This window comes from Myxocyprinus asiaticus, chromosome 18 (genome assembly GCF_019703515.2).
Source record: "Myxocyprinus asiaticus isolate MX2 ecotype Aquarium Trade chromosome 18, UBuf_Myxa_2, whole genome shotgun sequence".
NCBI classification, from domain to species: domain Eukaryota; kingdom Metazoa; phylum Chordata; class Actinopteri; order Cypriniformes; family Catostomidae; genus Myxocyprinus; species Myxocyprinus asiaticus.
In genome coordinates this window covers 25,191,864-25,213,173 of record NC_059361.1, presented here as the reverse complement: position 1 = coordinate 25,213,173, position 21,310 = coordinate 25,191,864, and the positions used below count along the sequence as shown (strand labels likewise).

At 37.7% G+C, this 21,310-nt stretch overlaps 1 protein-coding gene and 1 pseudogene across 4 annotated transcripts; one reads left to right on the top strand and one right to left on the bottom strand.

Annotated features, from left to right (window-relative positions):
* Nucleotides 1-989: 989 nt before the first annotated feature.
* On the bottom strand, nt 990-9,081 carry LOC127456062 (membrane progestin receptor gamma-A-like). Of its 4 annotated transcripts, none has more exons than XM_051724365.1 (9): nt 8,596-9,081; nt 5,394-5,596; nt 4,259-4,386; nt 2,885-3,090; nt 2,563-2,689; nt 2,346-2,390; nt 2,147-2,243; nt 1,847-1,991; nt 990-1,713 (listed from the first exon to the last, which is right to left on the bottom strand). In XM_051724365.1, the coding sequence occupies exons 2-9, from the start codon at nt 5,445-5,447 to the stop codon at nt 1,472-1,474; spliced, it is 1,044 nt and encodes a 347-aa protein (XP_051580325.1). In that variant the 5' UTR covers nt 5,448-5,596; nt 8,596-9,081; the 3' UTR covers nt 990-1,471. The 4 variants fall into 4 exon arrangements, with proteins under 4 accessions (XP_051580325.1, XP_051580329.1, XP_051580328.1 ...); XM_051724369.1 differs by having other exon boundaries at nt 2,563-2,608; XM_051724368.1 differs by lacking the exon at nt 2,346-2,390.
* Nucleotides 9,082-11,994: 2,913 nt separating this feature from the next.
* LOC127455884 (DNA damage-binding protein 2-like) lies at nt 11,995-20,510 on the top strand (annotated as a pseudogene).
* Nucleotides 20,511-21,310: the final 800 nt, after the last annotated feature.

Here is a 21,310-nt window from a genome sequence, read left to right as displayed (position 1 = left end):
CATTTGAGGAAATGTAATGTAGAAGGCTGGGGAACTTAGATTCATTTGATGGAAAATGGGGCAGCTATTTGGCCTTCTTGGAGGGCTCACGGGGAGAGGCAGTGGAGAGGGAAGTATAGTTTTAAATGTGTGTGATTATTATTATTATTTATTTTTGTGTGTGTGTGTATGTGTGTGTGTATACTCGTGTGACCACAAGGATGTTTATTGAGGGTCAGGGTGGGGGTGGGGTTGGGGATTGGGAGGGGTAATTGTGGCAGCGGGGGCGTGGTCAAGCGTCCGTCCGGAGAAAGAGAAAGCGTTAAGGGCGCTTGCACCTCAGCTAGATTATGTTTAACACCTGTTTCTAATTCCAGTGAGCATGGGTAGAGCGGCATATAAGCAGCCACGACATCAGTAGAGGAGAGAGAGAGAGTCTGGCACAAGGGCGCCTACAGTGCTCGTGGAAGCTGATTTATATTTGTGAAGCGAATGAGCTTGAGTGCCTACGTGCCTCCGAGACTGTTGAGTTTTATGAAGCTGTAAAGCATTGAAGTGGCCGATTAAAAGCCTTACCTGAGTCTGGAAAACCCGCTTCCCTGTGTCCTCCTTCCCTCCTGTTTGTGGAAACCCTCACAGTAATAGTGGGGGTTAAATGTTGATTCTGTGAATGTTTTGCTTTTCTTTGACAATTGTATGAATCAATAAAAACTGTTAATCAGAAAAAATAATTTTCATCAAAACAGCCTTCCGTTATTATTTCTTTTCACAAATTATGTTGCTCCATCAATTATAAGAAATGAATCTTTTTAATCTTGATACACTTTCTGACCAGAAAAAAAAAGCACATTTTCCTTAAGGTGTGCTTTAAGCCCCATTGTGCCATACTGTATATTTTGCATCACATAGTTTCATTTAGCAACAAATAACAATAAAGAATTATAAAAACAACTTTTTATTTACAAACAACAAAAACGTATTTATCTATGAGTAAGATTTTACACGTACAGGGATAAAAATGGCGTATCATAAAAAAGCCATTGGTGGCAAAAATTAAATCTGATTCATGTGCATAAAAACATGGAAATGTGTTTTGAAATTGTGCAAATAAAGCATACCAAATGTAAAGAAAACATCACATTTGTTACTAAACATTAATCAAACAGACAATCATTTATTAATTTATAAGCAAGATTTTACACAGTGTTCAAAATGATTGATTATAAAAAGGTACTGATGTAAAAAATCTAATATGATTCATGTGCATCAAAAACATAGAAACTGTGCAAATGTTAAAGTGTACCAAACAAACAGCATTCAAAACAAATCAATCTAATAGAAAATCTATTCTTCCAGATTAAATAAAATACCATGCTGTTCATGAGAAAGTGCTTCCATTGGACAAATATGGCTAAAATATATACATTTTTCAATCAGTTTTAGGGAAAACTAACTTGGTTGCTTGGTTTAAAAATCTTATCATTTTGTCACTTCAACTAACAAACAAATTTTTCTTCATGCCTCTGGTGGAGAAAAGTGCAATACTGAAGACATAAATTACACAAAGACTGCTGGTCACACAAAGGAATGCAGCTCCCACAGTGTTTGAAAGGGTGATTGGTGGCAAATGAGCATGAAGCCACTGCCTTCGTGCAGCCATGTCCAGTTCAATAGCAGTCATCTGGAAATATGTGCCAAAAATAGCAAACACGTGGAAGAGCTGATGACTGTGACCTGTGAAGGATGCATAAAAATGACCATAATTTAGAATGATTCTAGTTTACAGTAGAATTTTGGCCAATGGCATTGTATTTTGACTTCATGATGCTTAGTTTAGATAAGTGTATCCATTTGTTTGTACTTGTACCTATGTAGTCAAAACTCCCAGGAGCCAACCTTTCAGGCAGGTGTGTGGCAAAAAGAAAGCTTGTGAGAGCGGCCAGTGCTGTATGCTGGTAGTGAACCGTATTGGCCTCATTTACAGTGCAACCTTTACCAGTGCAGACAAAAATCTGCAAAGGCAGTTAGGAAAGCCATCAAAAAGTACCTCAAATTTGTACCATCCAAGCCATATAAACTGAACACTGATGAAAATTCAATTATTTCAAATTTAAAAAACAATATGTTAATTTTTCAAAAGCGTCAAGAAATCAGCCAAAACACTTACTCTATAAAAGAGAGGGATATTGTCAAAGAGATAAGGATAGACAAAGGCCATTATTCGCAGACATCTGCAGAGTTTCTCGTCTACTTTCCCAGAAGACCTAAAAGAGCAAACAGTTGTTATTGTGTTCTTTTCATTAGAATATTGACAATTCATTTTTAAATTAAAATATGTCTGGATTAAAATACAAAAGGGAAATTACCCTTTAATGCTGTGACAATTATACTGAAAGAATGGCAAACCAAGTCTAAAAATAAAGACAAATATGTAGTCTTCACTTTTGGTCAGTTGGAGTCCATTTTTAGAACAATATAATTTAAAAATACATATTTTAAACTTCAATTCAATTTCGGTTCAAATGGACATAATGCCAGTTCTTGCTAGAATTACAGGGTGTATTATTTCAATGTATATCCTACCTTGAGTAGCAGGCCAGTGCAGTGGAGACAATAGAGTTGACAACAGCTATAGGAACATAGTATTTATGGAAAGTGCTATTAACCCATTTATCTGGAAATATGTATGAGGAGTAGGTAATGGCAGAACCTGTTGACGAACAAACACAAAAATAAACAGAAACACAAGAAGCAAAGAACATTCAAAGCATAGAATGATCTTGACTAGGTTTTAGCAGTTTTTATCTAAATCTACATATTTCCAAGGATGCTTTATATAATGTAGAAACATTTTACTCTATTTTATCTAAAGATCTATCCTGAATAGTTCTATAAAATACTCTACCAAGGCTGTAGAAGCTGAGTGCTGCATAATCAAAGAAGAAGCAGATGTGTCTGGCCCGTTCTGACATGGTGCTGAAGGTGTGAGCGCAGCTGGACGCGAGTGGGTACACACAGCATGACAGCAGGAACAGAAGCAGGGGCCAGGTGAACGGATCCTGCCAGTAACCCTGCACCAGCACTACCGTCAGCAGTTTCCATAAGAAAAACCTTGCAAAACAAGACAATGCTTTATCTTACAATCAAAAAATGCAACAATGTGTTAGAGCAGTAGGGCAGCAGCAGCATTAGAGCTGTAGTGCCAACATGGGTAATGCAGGTTTAAAGGGATAGGTCACACAAAAATATCTCTCATCATTTACTCACCCTAATGCCATCCCAGATGTGTATAACTTTCTTCTGCTGAACAAAAAGATTTTAATAAGAATATTTCAGCTCTGTAGGTCCTCACAATGCAAGTGAATGGGTACCAACATTTTGAAGCTCCAAAAGGACATAAAGGCAGCATAAAAGTAATCTATATGACTCCAGTGGTTAAATCTATATCTTCAGAAGCGATATGATGGGTGTGGGTGAGAAACAGATCAATATTTAAGTCCTTTTTTACTTTTGATCTCTACTTTCACTTTCACATTCTTCGTTTGTTTTTAGTGATTTGCATTCTTCATGCATATTGCCACCTACTGGGCGGGGAGGAGAATTTTTGGTAAAAATTGACATATTGATCTGTTTCTCACTCACACTTATCATATCGCTTCTGAAGATATGAATTTAACCACATGAGTCTTATGGAATACTTTCATGCTGCGTTTCTGTGCATTTTGGAGCTTCAAAATGTTGGTACCCATTCATTTGCATTGTGAGGACCTACAGTGCTGAAATGTTCTTCCAAAATCTTTGTTTGTGTTCAGCAGAAGAAAGAAAGTCATACACATATGGGATTGCATAAAGGTAAGTAAATGATGAGAGAATTTTCATTTATGGGTGGACTGTAACATGTCCCATTCCCATTCCTACTCTCTCTTTACTCCACTGATCCAATAGAGGCAAATGCCCTCCAAAAATTTAATAATATAAACTTAATTAAGTGATAAAACAGTGAAAGTATAACTTCTTGCTCATTCTTATTAACATCTCCTTGGTGAATATTCCATCTATAAGAAATATTGGCAAGTTCTCAGTAACCACTCTCATGTTTTATTACACAGAGTAATGAAGAGTTCAGTATGTTTGCTCATTATCCCCGTTTCCCTGTGTACCAAAAACTGGTAACAATAATGCCTGGAAGTCTTTTGAAGGATAAAATAATGTGCCATTAATAAAATATCATGAACCTCAACTCAAGTTTCTTGTGAATTCTTGTGAAAATGTAATTTACCAGGTAGGCAGAAAATGAGTCCAAATATTAAGGGTCTCATTTGTTAGTTGGAAAAGACTAAGAACACAGTCTTTGGCAGAACTGCATGGGTGTCGGTACCCTGACATGATGCCATCCTCATGGAAAACCTATGATGAGACAGATTAAAAGTTAATTAATTTATCCGCTTTAACCCTTAAACACATACCTCGGGTCTTTAGCGAATTAGGACCTCATTCCACCCCCTGTTCCTCATCTATTTTTTAGAGGTGGTAGTCAGCGTCAATACTCACTGAGCTACCCAGGCCCCCATTATTTTATCTGTTCTTAAAAATATAATTTCGTGTTTCTTCATGTGCATGTCTTTGTGACTAACAGCATTTCTTGTCATGCGTCACTCCGAGACATCTTACAGGTCGCCGCCTGTTGCGGGTAGATGAGCAAAATTACCCGCGCATGAAATACCTGCATTTGTACGAGAAGCTCGCGAACTGGACTCAGCATCATTGCATTCGGCAGGTGGTTCTTTCACACCCTGGGCTACTGTTTAATATAGCTGATGACTTCCCAGATCCATGGTTTTGCCATTTCGTCTGTCAATTGAGTGTCGCAATTGGCATCGGGACCTTTGTAAGATATCGACAATATCCAATAACATTGTCCTATCGCCCAGCCCTTGTACACATACATAATATACATGTTATTTCTTACTCAAGGTGGCACTGTTGCTTTTAGTGATTGACTTGATTTACATTTGACATTGCAATTTGATGAATAAACAACATGGAAGTAAACTATAGCAAGTACAACACATGAACAGTATGATATGACTATTGGCATTTGGGTGTACTACTGAAATTATGAATTATGAAGTTGTGCATCTATTAAGGCTCAATAAGTGCCTAAGAAAATATATATGTGTAACATCAAAATATATTTTATTCTATTATTTTCTAATTGTCTTGAAAATATTATGAAATTTTTACACTATCTGGGCATTTTGTAGATCCATTTGTGATAGATATAAGTGTTGGGTCTCTAAAGAGTGTTTGGTGAAATTCCCATGCATTTAAGTGTTAATAGTTCATGACACAACTCCATCACAATACATTCACATTCCTTCTAAGTTAACATCAGCACTGAAAAACATGCATACCTTTGGAACTTGGTTGATTGTGAACACTCGAGGTAGCTTGATGAGATTGAGCATGGTTAAGGACGGCACCAGCAGTCACAAGGTGAAGAGACTATCTGCCATCTACAGAGTTCCTTGATTCCTTGTTATTACTTTGGAAGTTTTCTTCAGTATTCCACTGAGTATCTTTCAGTCCAGTCACCAACTCAGCTTCCAGGACACTTCTGTAAAACCCAGAGATTATTTAGCAGAGATTGGCCACTTCTATTAAAATGAATGGGAGAAACTAGAACATACAACAAAGGAGCTCTGAGCGCCCAATGGTCAACGGATCTAGAAGGAAGTCCCACCTTACAGTTAAAAGAGCCAATCACCTTTTAGATACAGACATCACCTGTCAATCAACTTTAGTACGTGCATATGCATTAGCTATACAAGCCGGGAAAATTTTACTGTTGATTTGAAAAATTTACTTTGATTGTAATCTTGACCAACAGATGTAGAGATTTTGGACTTTCTCCATTCAAGTAGATAGGAGCTGAACTGGCATGACTGGAAATAGCCTCCCGAGAGCATTCCAAAGATGGCCGACAGTGGACTGACTTGCTAGAAAGACTTTGGAAAGACCCCTCTCTAATTGCATCTACATAACTTAATTCCAATAGTAATGACATCTTGTAAACAGATTTATACAAATCATAAAAAATGTGAATATATGGCAAATCTGTTAATATGAATAAAAAATATTTAAATTATTGAGGTTGCCATTACCACCTTGAGGCCGGATGTAGTGTTGTGGTTGACTTCAGCTAGGAAAATAGCAATGATTGAGCTTACTGTTCCATGGGAAGAAGGACTGGAGACAGCCTATAAGAGGAAGAAGCTAAAATATGCTGATCTGGCCACAGAGTGCAAGGAAAATTGATGGAGGACTGCCACCTACCCTGTGGAGGTCTGGGTGCGAAAGATTTATGGGAACATAAATGCAGCACCTTTTTTAGAGACATTGGCATCATAGGAGCAGCTTCAAAAAAGTATTTGAAGGAATTAGCAAAGGAAGCTGAGAAAGGGAGATTCTGGCTCTGGTTAAGAAGGAAGGACAAAAAGTGGGGGGTTCAGAAGTAGGAAACTGAGGAATAGGGAATCTGGGTAATATGTGGTGAGGGCTTGTGCTGAGGTAGTATGCCATATGGAACTGGTGGCACTGAGTTACCAAGAGATATGGTGCCAGTGCCAGTAGTGCACTGAGTACGCATCTCAGTGGCAGTTGGCCAACGGACAGGCCAACGGACTGGTTGCAAGTAATTAGTGAAGGAAGGATGTCTGGATGGGAAGGCAAGGATGAGAGGTGTTGGAGGGGATCCGGTGTCCAACTGCGGGGGGTGGCAGGGAGACATCCCTGATCACTGCCCCACCACCAGGAGATGTTCTGGGATTAATGGGGCAAAACATTGAAGATAGGTGGCTCCCGGCTGATGACCCCGCAGCTCGGCTGAAGGCACTGGTGGACGTGCGGCAGGCAATAATGCCTGACAGGTTATTACAGCTACCTGTGCATCGATTTGATTAAACTTAAAAAAAAACTACTTTTTGAGGAAGTAAACATGTTTTCAGTAGAAACCAAAGTGAAATGTTAAACCAAACTGTCTGTGCCTTAGGTTATATGGAATGATTAAATGTTTCCAATGGCCTTTTAAAAAGCTGTTATGAAACAGCAGTGCAATACATAGCATAATCTAAGCCCAGTCATAAACCCTGTGGCTGCAATAGTACCTGCTTGAATAAACACAAATTTAATGATTAAACACCTATTATTCTTATATTTATTCTCACAGAAGAAAGGCTACCTGAAATGACCATCTCAACCTCAAGTAAAAAAAAAATTAATGTAGATTATTAATTTGCACACCTTAGGGGGGTGGGGGCTGAGGAGAACAGATCTACTGAAAATCTTGGAAGCATCTGTCTGTTCTTTCAATTTAAAATGACACATTGTCTGTTACTGTAGGTAGTAAAACCTTTACTAGATTAATCATTGTTCAACAGATATGAAAGGGTGGAGTTTAAACTCTAACAATAATGAATCACTGGTTTACAAACAAGCACATATGGAAACAAAATAGCAGAGAATATGCTCACAAGAATACAATACATATCTGGTCAAAAATCTGTGAATGCAACTTACTTGCATTGTGCAATACCATTAATTGGTGTATAATACCCAACAGAGGTACATGCCTGTTGCAGTTGGCAGCTATATACTAGATTTAACACTGAACTTGACACTAAAACAAGTCAAGGCACAAGTACTTGTGAGACATGGAAAACTAAACTTGTGAATCTAAATAGTCACAATCTTAAGCAAAATACACAGCTAAGTGTTGCTGTTGGACCAGCATGACCAATGCATACAGACGGAACCTGTGAATTCCCATTTAAGAGTATGGGATATCTCAATCACCACAGTTCTTTGAGAACATCCAACAAATATATCGCTTGCATTCATAATGATTTTATTGACATAAAATTATCTTTTTTTTTTTTTTTCAACATTTCATCAAGTAGCACTGTAATGTCCAATGAAGCATCAATTTGCATACCTTTTTGCATGTTTTTGATAGTATTACTTTCCAAAGCAACTAAAAGAATTGTTCTGTTTTTTGTTTTTAAACCAAGCACACTTTTCAAAAAACAAATTTTTATTTTGCGTTTAGCATCTACTGATTCGAAATATTAATTGAGAGCCAAAACATCAATACATCATTGTACCAAATCTTATATGTTCGAAATCATTCTTTGTTTAAAGTTTAAAGTGACACTCATCACTCATAATCAAGTACAAGTGGGACAACTTAATTTCAAACTGCAAATGCCTTGAGAAATTCACATTTTCTTGAATTATTTGTTATTTCCTCAGCGGTAGTGACGCGTGAGACAGTCTGCAAATCAATGAAAGAACACGCTCCTAGACATAGCTAAAAAATAATAAAATAAAATAATAATTATATATATATATATATATATATATATATATATATATATATATATATATATATAATTATTATTATTCTTTTTTTATTCTCTCTCTCTCTCTCTCTCTATATATATATCATGCATTACTGCAATATTATTGCTGAGTTTTATCTCGCAAAACACAGCAGTTATTTTATTTTTATTTTTTATCTACATGCAGTATAAGAATATTATTCTGTTGCATGCTTACCGTCAGGTGTAGGTAGCTCTCGACGTTCAGTGTGTGAACATAATAAACAATACAGTGAATGTTTGATTTTCGGTCCTGGCAATGAGTCGCCAGAGCGAGGAAAACATGCCTTTCTATGTTTTCACTGTCAGTTGTAAGTCCCTTCGCTTCTGTGATTGGTCAACGTGCACATCCAAGACGCCGAATCCCAGGGGTCCACACTACGCGACGCGCGCGTCAAAACTAGAACGCTCTTTAGATGGGGTTTTAGGATCTCAAGTCATCATTGCACATAAACTCAGCAAAACAAGAAACGTTCTCTCACTTTCAACTGCTTTTATTTTCAGCAAACTTAACATGTATAAATATTTGTATGAACATAAAAAGATTCAACAACTAAGGGTAGTTTACACGACAACGATGTACTAAAAATGGAAAAGTTTTCCTTTACGTTTTTGAAAAGTTTCGCGTACAGACGACAACGTTGTCAAAACGATCCGCGTTCACACGGATCCGCGAAAACGACTAAAACTAACACTACGCTGTATTATGCATGCCAGGCCAGTAGTTGGCGATGTCACTTTGTAAAGAAACACTACGCGCCTGCGCACATACTGTAAGCATTCTTCCACAGAGCGGTGAATACAAACAATGGAGATGGTGAAAGCATTGAGCAATTTTGTCTGGACGGACGATGAGGTTGCTTTATTACTACAATTACTTTGCTGGAGAAGCGTCAATAAACTCAAAATCTTGAGCAAACACAGTCCTTTATGCAAAGGAGTTCTGGAAAGAAGTAGCATGGCTTATTTTCTCTGCTTACAACAAACTTTTTATTTTTGAAATAATGAATGTAATGTTTCTGATTTGGGACTCAGGGTCAAAAGAGATGGATGACAGGTTAAAATGGCTAACTCTCTGTGGCCAGTTTCATCTCCATAAATGTAAAGTCACTGATTCTAAGCCCAATTTTAGGCTTTTCTGTGTCGATCTAAAGTTATTCTATGACTCTCTTTGTTCGTCATTTAACAAGAAAGCCACTAAAACTGCTCTGTTGATTAAAAAAAAACTTATGGTTTCATTATAAGAGTTACCTCTTTCCTCTGATTTCCTGAAGGTGACAATTTTTTTGTATTTTTTTTTTTAAGTTTCATGTTATTTCTGTTTATTTTTATTCATTGTATGTTTAATTTTTATTGCTTTAGATGTTTTGTGAATTTGTTTTTCTTTTTAGTAGACTATCTCTGTTTACTGTATCTTGTTTGAAAATGTAATTTTATTGCCTTGCTCTACCTCAAGTTTCCTGTTTTATTACGTTTTTCTACATATATATATATATATATATATATATATATATATGTATGTATGTATCCCCTGTAATCTTTGTCCAATAAAATACAAAAATAAATAAAAATAAAAAAACAGTCCTGTAGTCCGCCATTGTAGTTTTGAATGTCTCGCGTGTTGTTTTGAAGTACTCACGCGCATGCCTATAGACTGAACACGTAATACGTGTGCGCATGACATCATCGTTTTCACAAATTCGCGTTTTTGTATGTTTACACGGAGATGATAACGGCATCGTTTTCAAAACCTTGCACTTTGAATTTTCAAAATTTTCAAAAGTTTGCGTTTTCAGGCCCCAAAACGCATTGTCGTGTAAATGAACAGCCAAGACGCATTAAAAAGTTTTCAGTTTTTAGTTGAAAACGTTGTCGTGTAAATGGCCCCTTAGACATAAACTGAACAAGTTTCACAGACATGTGACTAACAGAAATGGAATGGGGGGGTCAAAATCAAAAGTAACAGTCAGTATCTGGTGTGGCCACCAGCTGCATTAAGTACTGCAGTGCATCTCCTCCTCATGGACTGCACCAGATTTGCCAGTTCTTGCTGTGAGATGTTACCCCACTCTTCCACCAAGGCACTTACAAGTTCCCAGACATTTCTGAGGGCCCTAGCCCTCACCCTCCGCTCCAACATGTCCCAGACGTGCTCAATGGGATTGAGATCCGGGCTCTTTGCTGGCCATGGCAGAACACTGACATTCCTGTCTTGCAGGAAATCATGCACAGAACGAGCGGTATGGCTGGTGACATTGTCATGCTGGAGGGTCATGTCAGGATGAGCCTGCAGGAAGGGTACCACATGAGGGAGGAGGATGTCTTCCCTGTAACTCACAGCGTTGTGATTGCCTGCAGTGACAACAAGCTCAGTCCAATGATGCTGTGACACACCGCCCCAGACCATGACGGACCCTCCACCTCCAAATCAATCCCGCTCCAGAGTACAGGCCTTGGTGTAACGCTCATTCCTTCGACGATAAACATGAGTCCGACCATCACCCCTGGTGAGACAAAACTGCGACTTGTCAGTGAAGAGCACTTTTTGCCAGTCCTGTCTGGTCCAGCGAAGGTGGGTTTGTGCCCATAGGCGACATTGTTGCTGGTGATGTCTGGTAAGGACCTGCCTTACAACAGGCCTACAAGCCCTCAGTCCAGCCTCTCTCAGCCTATTGTGGACAGTCTGAACACTGATGAAGGAATTGTGCATTCCTGGTGTAACTTGGGCAGTTGTTGTTGCCATCCTGTACCTGACCCGTAGGTGTGATATTCGGATGTACCGATCCTGTGCAGGTGTTTCAAGGGGTCTGCCACTGTGAGGATGATCAGCTGTCCTTCCTGTCTCCCTGTAGGGCTGTCTTAGGTGTCTCACAGTACGGATATTGCAATTTATTGCCCTGGCCACATCTGCAGTCCTCATGTCTCCATGCAGCATACCTAAGGTGTTTTTCAGAGTCAGTAGAAAGGTTTCTTTAGTGTCCTAAGTTTTTAAAACTGTGACCTTAATTGTCTACCACCTGTAAGCTGCTAGTGTCTTAACAACCGTTCCACAGGTGCATGTTCATTAATTCTTTATGGTTCATTGAACAAGCATGGAAAACATTGTTTAAACCCTTTACAATAAAGATCTGTAAAGTTATTTCGATTTTTACAAAATTATCTTTAAAATACAGTGTCCTGAAAAAGGGACATTTCTTTTTTTTGCTGAGTTTACATACATACATAGATAAAAATTAACATATTGAAGGGAAAATAGAACATATTCAATGCAAACTTAACATAGGTATACAGTATATGCATTTTCCTAGTTCAGTGCATTTGCATGTTGCTGTTTTCTATCTATACTCAGAGCAGAGGATATACAAATGTGTTGTAGGGTAAAAACATAAATAAATTACACATTTATTTCAGTATGTTTCAGTCAAAAACTAAATCTTTAATTGTTTAAAGAAGCTTATAATATTATTGCAACTTTTAAATCTAAATGGCAAGTAAAGAATGGCTAAAATCTAGCGCCACCTATTTGTTAAAGTCTGCATCACGCTCAACAGTTACAAAACAATCGGTTCCATACGTCACTGATTTGCAGCTGAAGTGCATGTCCGTGTTGTGGTGTTGCTCTTCGAGCGAGGGTCTGCGAATGTTATGAAAAGATTGCATGCCATGGTGGTTGTCGTTTAGATAGTTAGAAATTATGTGCAGGTAAGAAAGAAACGGCCTGATTCTAGTCGATCGGATCTACAATTTATATTTATGTGTTACCCGATAGTGAAGCATTGTTTTACATGTAACGTCGTTTTCATTCAGAAAGCAAACTTCAAATGGCTAAAGGAAGGGCTCAGGCTCAGACAGACTCATCTGCTTCGAAGCAGACAAAGAAGAGACCGAATGAAGAGTCTACTAAAACTCTCTCCAAGAAGCTGAAAGCTATTAAAGAAGGCAAAACACCTTCAAAAACTGGTAAGCAAATGTGCTATTATTAGATATAAGATATTGCAATCATAATTTGCATTTTATGAGGCACATCTCATATCTTCCAAAGGTGCAGTTTGGTATTCCAGTGATTGCTCAATGAGCCCAGACTTGAATGCAAGCATTTTGATGTATTTTGTTTGTCTAATTATTTTCTAATCATGTAACAGAATCCTACATACAGGCAAGTGTAAAATGGATTGGAGGTCAAAAGAAAGTGGGCCAAACAAGTATACTTCACTACATCTACAAAAGCTCCTTGGGACAGAAAATCCATTCTCATCTGCGGCAGGTAAACGCAAACATATTGTGCTGCTGAATTATATACAAATATTGACAATTTGTGGCTGTTTGGTTATATATGTGCAAATTGATTACTCCCTTTCTCCTGTGTTATAGTGTCTGCAAGAACCTTTTATACGTGCACTAAGAGACTACAAACTGCACCGCACGGCCAGCCCCTTTGATCGGAGGATCACGTGTCTGGATTGGCACCCCACCCATCCCACCACCATTGCAGTGGGCTCCAAGGGTGGAGACATCATCCTGTGGGATTATGATGCACTGAATAAGACAACATTCATAAAGGGGGTGAGCTAGATCGAACTGAGGGATGTCTAGACTAGAGCCTAAAGGTCAAAAAATACTGTACCCAAGTACGCTGATGGTTCTCTCCATGCAAGCCCGATTTTGTGCGTATTCACAGTCAGCAATGATTCGTTCAATCCATGAGTGAAAGTGTCCAGTAACAGAGCGTTTCCTGAGATTGAGCGAGTAGTATTCGGCTGGTCTTGTGATCCTAACATGGCAGCCCCTTTAGGGGACCCTCTCCATGTTGATTTAAACAGCTTTTATAAGGTTACTGGTGTGACTGGAGTTTCATCTCATGTGAGTGGTCATGATTTTAAACATATGTTTCAAAAGGACTGTTAATTTCTTAAGGAGTACACATTTTTTAATGAGAAACAATTGACTGAATGCACCTTTAAGCATGTTCAACATGGCCGTGGTTTGGCTTAGTGCTCTCTTCTGTGTACGCGTACTTACGTAAACAGTGAAATTTCTGTTGTGCCTCTGCAGTTAAAGGATAAGTTCACCCAAAAATGAAAATTCAGTCATTGTTTACTCAACCCTGTGTTGTTCTAACCCCATACGACTTTCTTTCTTTTTCTTAACACAAAGGAAGAAATTGTGAAAAAAAAATTTACTCAGTGAAGGCATACGATGGCAGTTTATGGTGATCACCTCGTCAAGCTTCAAAAGGAAACAAAATTATAATTCAGGAGTCTAATAAATTATTGTATGCCACTCATGTCTTGTTCTGAAGGAATACGATAAGGTTTGGTGAGAAACAAACCGAAATCTAATCATGTATTATGTAGTGAAAATCTTCAAAGACCGTTGGCTCCCTGTGCGTGTTCATGAGACTGCTTTCTCACTAAACCTTATCGTATTCCTTCAAAACAAGACAAGAGTCGCATACAATAATTTATTAGACTTCTGAATTATACTTTTGTGTCCTTTTGAAGCTTGAAGAGGTGGTCGGCATAAACTGCCATTGTATGACATCACTGAGCACAAAATATTTTCACAATTTCTCCCTTTGTGTTAAGAAGAAGAAAGGAAGTCAAATGGGGTTATAACAACACAGGGGTGAGTAAACAATGACTGAATTTTCATTTTTGGTTGAATTATCCCCTTAAGTATACTCGTATGATTTAAAGTGATTGTTAATTCACTTTAAATAGTATTTAAATATTAATGTGTAAATAGCTTGCCTATGTCTGTATTATACATCAGAAAGCAAGAGTAGAGTAAAAGTAAAGCATTTTCAGACTTTCACAAATTAAAGGATGTAGTTTTGGTGACTGCTCAGATTTCCCCCTCTTCTCTATCTAGATGTCATAGATGGGTGCTGGAGACTCAATAACAGGCATGAAGTTTAACCAGTTCGATACCAATCAGCTTTTCACCTCATCTATATGTGGTGTCACCACCCTGCGGATTTCAGTGGATCGATTATACAAGTCTTTGCCCATACAAACTCTTGGGAGTAAGCAAGTTCCTTTGTTAGCAGCTATGGCTGCTCTCCCAACTTCACAACAGAAACACAACACAGATAATTATAGATACCTGATACTTTTGTCCTGTTGATTTGTCACTGTGATCCAGCATTAATACACAGTATTCATTTCTTAGTGTAGCTGTAATTTCGATAATTTTGAGGCTTATTCCTTTACTGCTTGGGGTAAATGAATCATCACACTGTGCAGTTGTCTTACAATCAAGACATAACATTTCATTTAATGTCATAGAAAGAGTGGGCATTAAATGTAGTATATACTTTGGTGCTTTGTGCAGCTGAGGTCTCCTGATTGGCATTAAGTTGAATAACAAAGCTTGGGATAGATTGGAGGATGAAATTGCATGATTATTTTAGCATTCAGTTAGTTAAGCTATGTTTGACAGTATATTCATTGTTTCCAGTTATTGAGCATTGATTGTGTTTCTTTGTCAATTTAGTGTTCTTTTGTATGCTGACAGCCTTGTGGTCATCAAAGATAAGGACATTAATCCCATATTTGTCTCCTAGTGCATGGCATTTTGTGAATATCACAGTCGTTATGTAATGTGGTGTGTAATTTAAAGATATTGTACTATTAGTATGTTTTCTTGGCATTTTTTTCTTCATCTCATGTTGCAGTACATTCACCTTGTACTCTGAAGTATTTTATGTTTGGTTAATGTTGTTGTCATTTTAGTTGACTCCTCTCTGACATGGACACACTTGGTTCAGCTGCTGTATAAGTAGATCTAACAAGCTTGTGTTTGTCTGTTTGTGCAAGCAGAAGGGGGCTGGTGACTTTATTGGGGAGATGAAGTTTTGCCCCACAGATGTGTCCAAAATCTTTGTCGCATCCGGTGATGGCACACTTACCGTGCAGAGTTTTGAGGGCCTCCCAAGTCAAATACTGTCTCGTACCCCAGACTGTGGCCATGAACACCACAATCTTTGGTGAGGACACTGCTTGTGTGCTCAGAAGAACTGTTATGAATTGCTCAGCAGTGTTTGAAATTGCATTATTTATTTATTTAGTCTATGCAGGTGTGAGTGTCATAGCATATGTCAAATTGCTGTTCAGTCAAGTGCTTTTATGCAGGATGTATACAGTAAATAGATTTTTGGTTTGTCACAGATTGCTTGCCTCACTTTATTACCATCCCACAACAGTTAAACTAGAGTTACTTCACGAATCCCTTGTTTTTCTTAAAGAGGATGCTATCATAATGGCCTTTCACTTTTAAAGACCACCTCTGCCACTGCCATATATTATTAGGTATAAATAAGATATCATTTTTTAAGATGTAACAAACTCAAAATATGTATGGTTTCAATTTCTCAAATGTCTTTCTCCTATTGCAGTTACTGGTACTGCTGTGTGGATGTGTCTGTAAGCCGTCAGATGCTTGTGACTGGGGACAATAATGGAAGACTTCTTCTGTTTGGCCTGGATGGACATGAGGTTAGTTTGAGAAATAACTAAAAGCAATTATCTTTACCAAAAATTAAGGACAAAGCTTTAGTCTGATTTAATCTAAAAATACATGTTTTTGCCACGCATTTAGATTTTCAATGAGAAACTGCACAAAGGCAAAGTGACACATGCAGAATTCAACCCTCGTTGTGATTGGCTGATGGCAACATCCTCTGTTGACTCTATGGTCAAACTGTGGGACCTCAGAAATATTAAAGACAAAGGCAGTTATCTGACCGAAATGCCTCATGAAAAACCCGTCAATTCTGGTAAGAGACTATATGAACAGAAATGTGAGGAGGGGTAAAAGTAACAAAACTCTATCTAGTTGTTGATATCAATCTAAAGACCTTTTTGTATGTTAAAGACCCCATGAAGTAGCTTGACAGTTGTATTTATTTTCTTTCAGCATACTTTAATCCCACTGACAGCACCAAGCTTCTTACTACAGACCAAAGGAACCAGATCAGGGTGTACTGCTCATATGACTGGTCAAAACCTGATCAAATTATTCTTCATCCTCATCGGCATTTCCAGCACCTAACACCAATCAGGGTAAGAGATAATTGTTTGCTCGTCTTTTTCCACTATGCTTCTGTTGAAATCAAGTTGATAGGCATTTCAGTGATCCAAAACTACAGTGTTTAGTTGTGGTCATTTATTTTTAATTTTAGGCAACCTGGCATCCCATGTATGACCTCATTGTGGCTGGCCGGTACCCAGATGATAGTTTCCTTGTCAATGATGAGAGAACTGTTGACATTTATGATGCCAACAGGGGTGGGCTTGTGCATCAGCTGAGAGACCCAAATGCTGCGGGTATCATATCTGTAAGAATCTTTGTCTTAATGTTCATACTTTGTGCTGTAATTATTTAGTTAACTAGTAATTAATAGTCTTAAGTAGAATTAGTCCAGAAACATACTTTATCGTGGAGGTTTCTTCGAGGAGGCAAGGGAGGCAGGAACAAAAATCAGCTGTACATTTAATAAATAAAAAAAAAAGTATATATTATGAAATGTGAGCTCAAACGTTGTGTATTGCAGTCATATTTCTAAAGTAACACTGTCAAACAGCGACACCAGCTGTGGGGTGGGTATTGTCACATTGATTGACAATACGCTGTCAATCAGTGTGTTTCCGCACATCGCTAGGAATGGAACAAGTTGAAGGAAGTGGACAGACTAATTGCCGAGTAAACAACTGACCGACTTGGACAACACCACTTTTGGTCATGTCCAAATCAAAATTAACTTATATGACTTGAAACACTAATTGATCTGTGACTGAGCCGGATTTAAATGAGCACTCGCTCTTAAAGGTACAGCTCTGTGACTTATATCAGTGAAAGCCATACATAAAAATACATACTATACGTATTTTACATATATTGTGATATAAGAGATTTCTGTATGGGTTTAACCTGAAAACTATGTAAATGTCAAATGGAACTGAAATATGAATTTATGTTTGGACTAAAAAACAAAACCCTGAGAATTCACTCTGCCAACTCATTTCAAAATTTCACCAAACACCACTGCACTTTATGTAAGTAAACGTATGCCATGACAGTAGTTGGCTTAAAAGAGAAAACTTACAGTAGAAGCAGACAGTTGACACTAATGTCCAATTTGCATAGTGTAATTAATTGCAGTCTAAAACTTTTTGGAAATGCAACGATGAACAAAATCGAGTTTGTGTAGCTAGAAGTGCCTGCGTTCACATACTTTCATAGAGTATGTTTCAGCCTTTAACATCTACTTTACATAATACATTTTCTGTTCTCTTATTTCTATTTCTTTTTCTTTTGCAGTAGCTTCTGTACTACTCTAGCTAGGACTGGGTAAAAATATTGATTTTTCGATGCATCGCGATCTTCGTTTGAACAATCTCAATCAATGCTTAAAACCCCAGACAGATCTTTTACTCAATGCAGCAACTTTTTACAATGCAAGTAAATCACTTGCATTTGCGTCCAAAATTCACTGTATGCAACGAAAAACGTCTGCGATTAGCCACTGGCTGGTCATTTTTCAGATTTCACTCAACAGTGATTGAGAAAGAAGTTTAGCACAGAGATTCAAATCAATTCGGGAAATCTGTATCAATACCCAGACCTAACTCTAACTACTCTTGAAACTTTGTGGTGTGATACTGCAGATATTGTTTGCTCTTGTGTGACCGATTGCTTTTGATGTTCCTCATTTGTAAGTCACTTTGGATAAGTGACTGCCAGATGAATAAATGTGAATGATAACATTATAAACACCGCTGCATGGATGTATTTTCCAGGATTTTCATTAACGATACAAATTTCTGACATACTAATGTACTTAAAATATACTAAAAGTAATAAGGTAATTTACTTTATTTCAGCTCAACAAATTCAGTCCTACCGGGGATGTACTTGCATCTGGGATGGGTATGTTTTTATTATAACTTTTTTTATTATAAACAGCAGGCCCGGCTCCACAGGGGGGCCAGGGTGGGCCAATCACAAGCTTGGCTCACCATGGCGGAACGGACTCCGGATTGGTTTTATCCAAACTGCAAGATTTTTTGTAACCCAGATCAGAGCCGCCTCTCTCCGTTTCTATGCTTGAAGCGAGCAGCGCTACTATATCAACAGAGCTGTGGACACGGCAAGCAATCGGGTAGATGGCACTGAGCCTTCAGGGCTATATATCCTCAAATATTTTTTCTCCAGCACCAAACCTGATTCATTTATACCCTTTTTCGCTCACTGCACTACATTCACCTTTCTCTCCCATATTAATTTGAGTAGTGAATTGCAGACACAGTTATTTTAACAACTGTAGACCATGGAAGAGGAGACACACAGCAATTGACATATAGCTGGATACACATCTTTTGCTAAAACACTGCAGAGAATGGGAATGCAGCAAAGTGAAACTAGGTGCTCACATCTGCAGGCCAAGTCTGACTCGGTTCAGCTGAGCCAGTAAAACTAGGTTTGTGATATGACAAGTTAACATGCTGCCAGAGCACCTTTAGACTAATATAATCATTTTTATGAAACGATCATAACCAGCCTTTCATAACAGACAAACAGTAAGAACACTTACATTTTGATGAATTGATTCAGAGATGGCATCATGGCTACCATGAATGGTGTGGAAAAACCAGCACTTAAAATTAGTATAGAATTAGTATTGAGCTGTTGAGAACAAATGTTTCCATCATATACCAAACAAACATTACTTTTTATACTTTACTATAGTAAGCAATATTTTTAAGCTGTGTTGTTACTAGATCTTTACATTAAGGAAAATATAAAAATGGAAAATATATTTCTCATTTCTTTTTGTCAGGTATCTGAATGTAAAAATATTGTCAAAACCCACAGTTGATCTTGTAATATTTAAATATTAATATTATTTTAATATTCATATCAGACTGCACTTGATTGATACACTTAAAGAGGTCATGTCACGAGGAATAAAATTTTCCTTGATATTTTGACATCATTCTACTATAAAAACATTTATAGTAGAAATTTCAGAACTCAAAACTTAATCCCCAGTGCAATAAAATAATTTACCGAAACCAAGCTGCAAAAAAAGCTTTATTCGCTACTTCCTGACGTCACTAGGGGTACATTCATTCATCCATCCGCCTTTACAGCAAAAAAAAAAAAAATCAACGCCTACTTTGTCATCACACCTTTGGCCCCACCCACTGGTGCACAGTTTGGAAATATTTCATTATTTTGATATATAAACAGGCACTAGACAGACGTCTCTGACTGTTGTCATGTATCACGCACTGCTTTTTAAAAGACATGGTGTCAAGTTACAACAGTGGACCTCAGGGAAGATAATAAAATTGTAAAAGAAAAAGTGTCATGACCCCTTTAAATGAAATTTTTCATTCTTTCAGTACCCTTGGTATACATATGTTATTTAATACTCCAAGATGCTTTAAAGAATACCCTGGTTTAAAAAAAAAAAAAACAGGCTAATACCGTACCAAATGTTTTTGTTGCTTTACGGTCCACCTTAAGAGAGCTATGTTTGGAGCCGGGCCTGATAAACAGTGGTTACCAAATTAAGAGTCAGAAGCGCTACACAATTTAATTTATAACATTTGAAACTTTTACACATTAATTGCAGGTTTTAACATTTTGATCTGGAACCGAGAGGACACACTGAACAGTGTTAACCAAAAGTATTCAATGGAGAGAGTGGAGGAAGTTGGAGGCAGAGCTGGAACGTCCAGATCCCAGCGCAGTGCTCGGCAACACACTCAAAGAAACAGAAGAACATCTGAAGATGCCAAGCTCAAGAAAAAGTTCTCATCACTGTCATCAACAGAGACCAAGTCAAAGACAAAGACCAAGGCAGAATGCAAGACATCAAAAGGGAAGAAGTGAGAGAGTACACACTGGGTTTTAAGACTAGATATTTAGTGGATGTGGTTTTGTTAGTCTGAGATGTTGATGCCTCTTTCAATATATCAGTCCTAGAAGAACGAAAAATAAAATGCAGAGTTTACTTTTGTTACTTTATAGGACCTAAAATACATATTTTCTATTCAAAATAAACTTTTGTACTTTTTTACATGAAAAGCTTTCTGCTACATCTTGTCTTTGTTAACGTGAATGTAATAAGATATGGCTTACGATTTTAGCTAAAAGTAGGCCTAGGTTGCAATCAAAGAAAACCAATACAGTACTGTAGATACAAAAAAAATATATATATATTAATCAATCTAAAACCAAAACATTTAAATTCTCTGCGAATAGTACTTTTATCACACAAAATTTACTCACATGCCATGCTTGTACAAATGTTCAGAAGGCTACTTAAATCACTAGTATGTATTCCACTAGTTAAGACTTGTGCAGCTGAAGGAGCATAACATTTTCCAGACGACCAAGAATATCAGTCCATGCCTGCTGCTCAGCCACCAGCATCTGGTTTCGGTCCGGGTACCCTAAATTTTTAGTCCCTAGGATGAGGATCTCAAAACAGGCCTGGGTGAAAGAGTTGTCTTTTTCTTACAGCTCTTCCAGTAACTTCTCCATTGTAGACACACTCTTTGGGATATTGTCATTTATAAGAGACAAAGAGGCTCGTCCTTGTCGCATGGATGCAATTTCTTGATCATTCATGACAATGTTGATGTCTGCATCAGTCTGTAGACCTCTACATAAGAACTAGGATTTAAAGAAGGAATGTTAAAAACACCATTTGTAATCTGATGTTTCTTCTGAGCTCAATGAGAGCATTTGTCTAAACACACATACAATTAGAAAAACATTATTTAAAATAGTTTGTTGCGTTTAAGTATAGCATTTTGCACTGCTGTCACTGCTTGACGTCATGTGAACTAATATTTTAGATTGACAATTGTCATAAACAT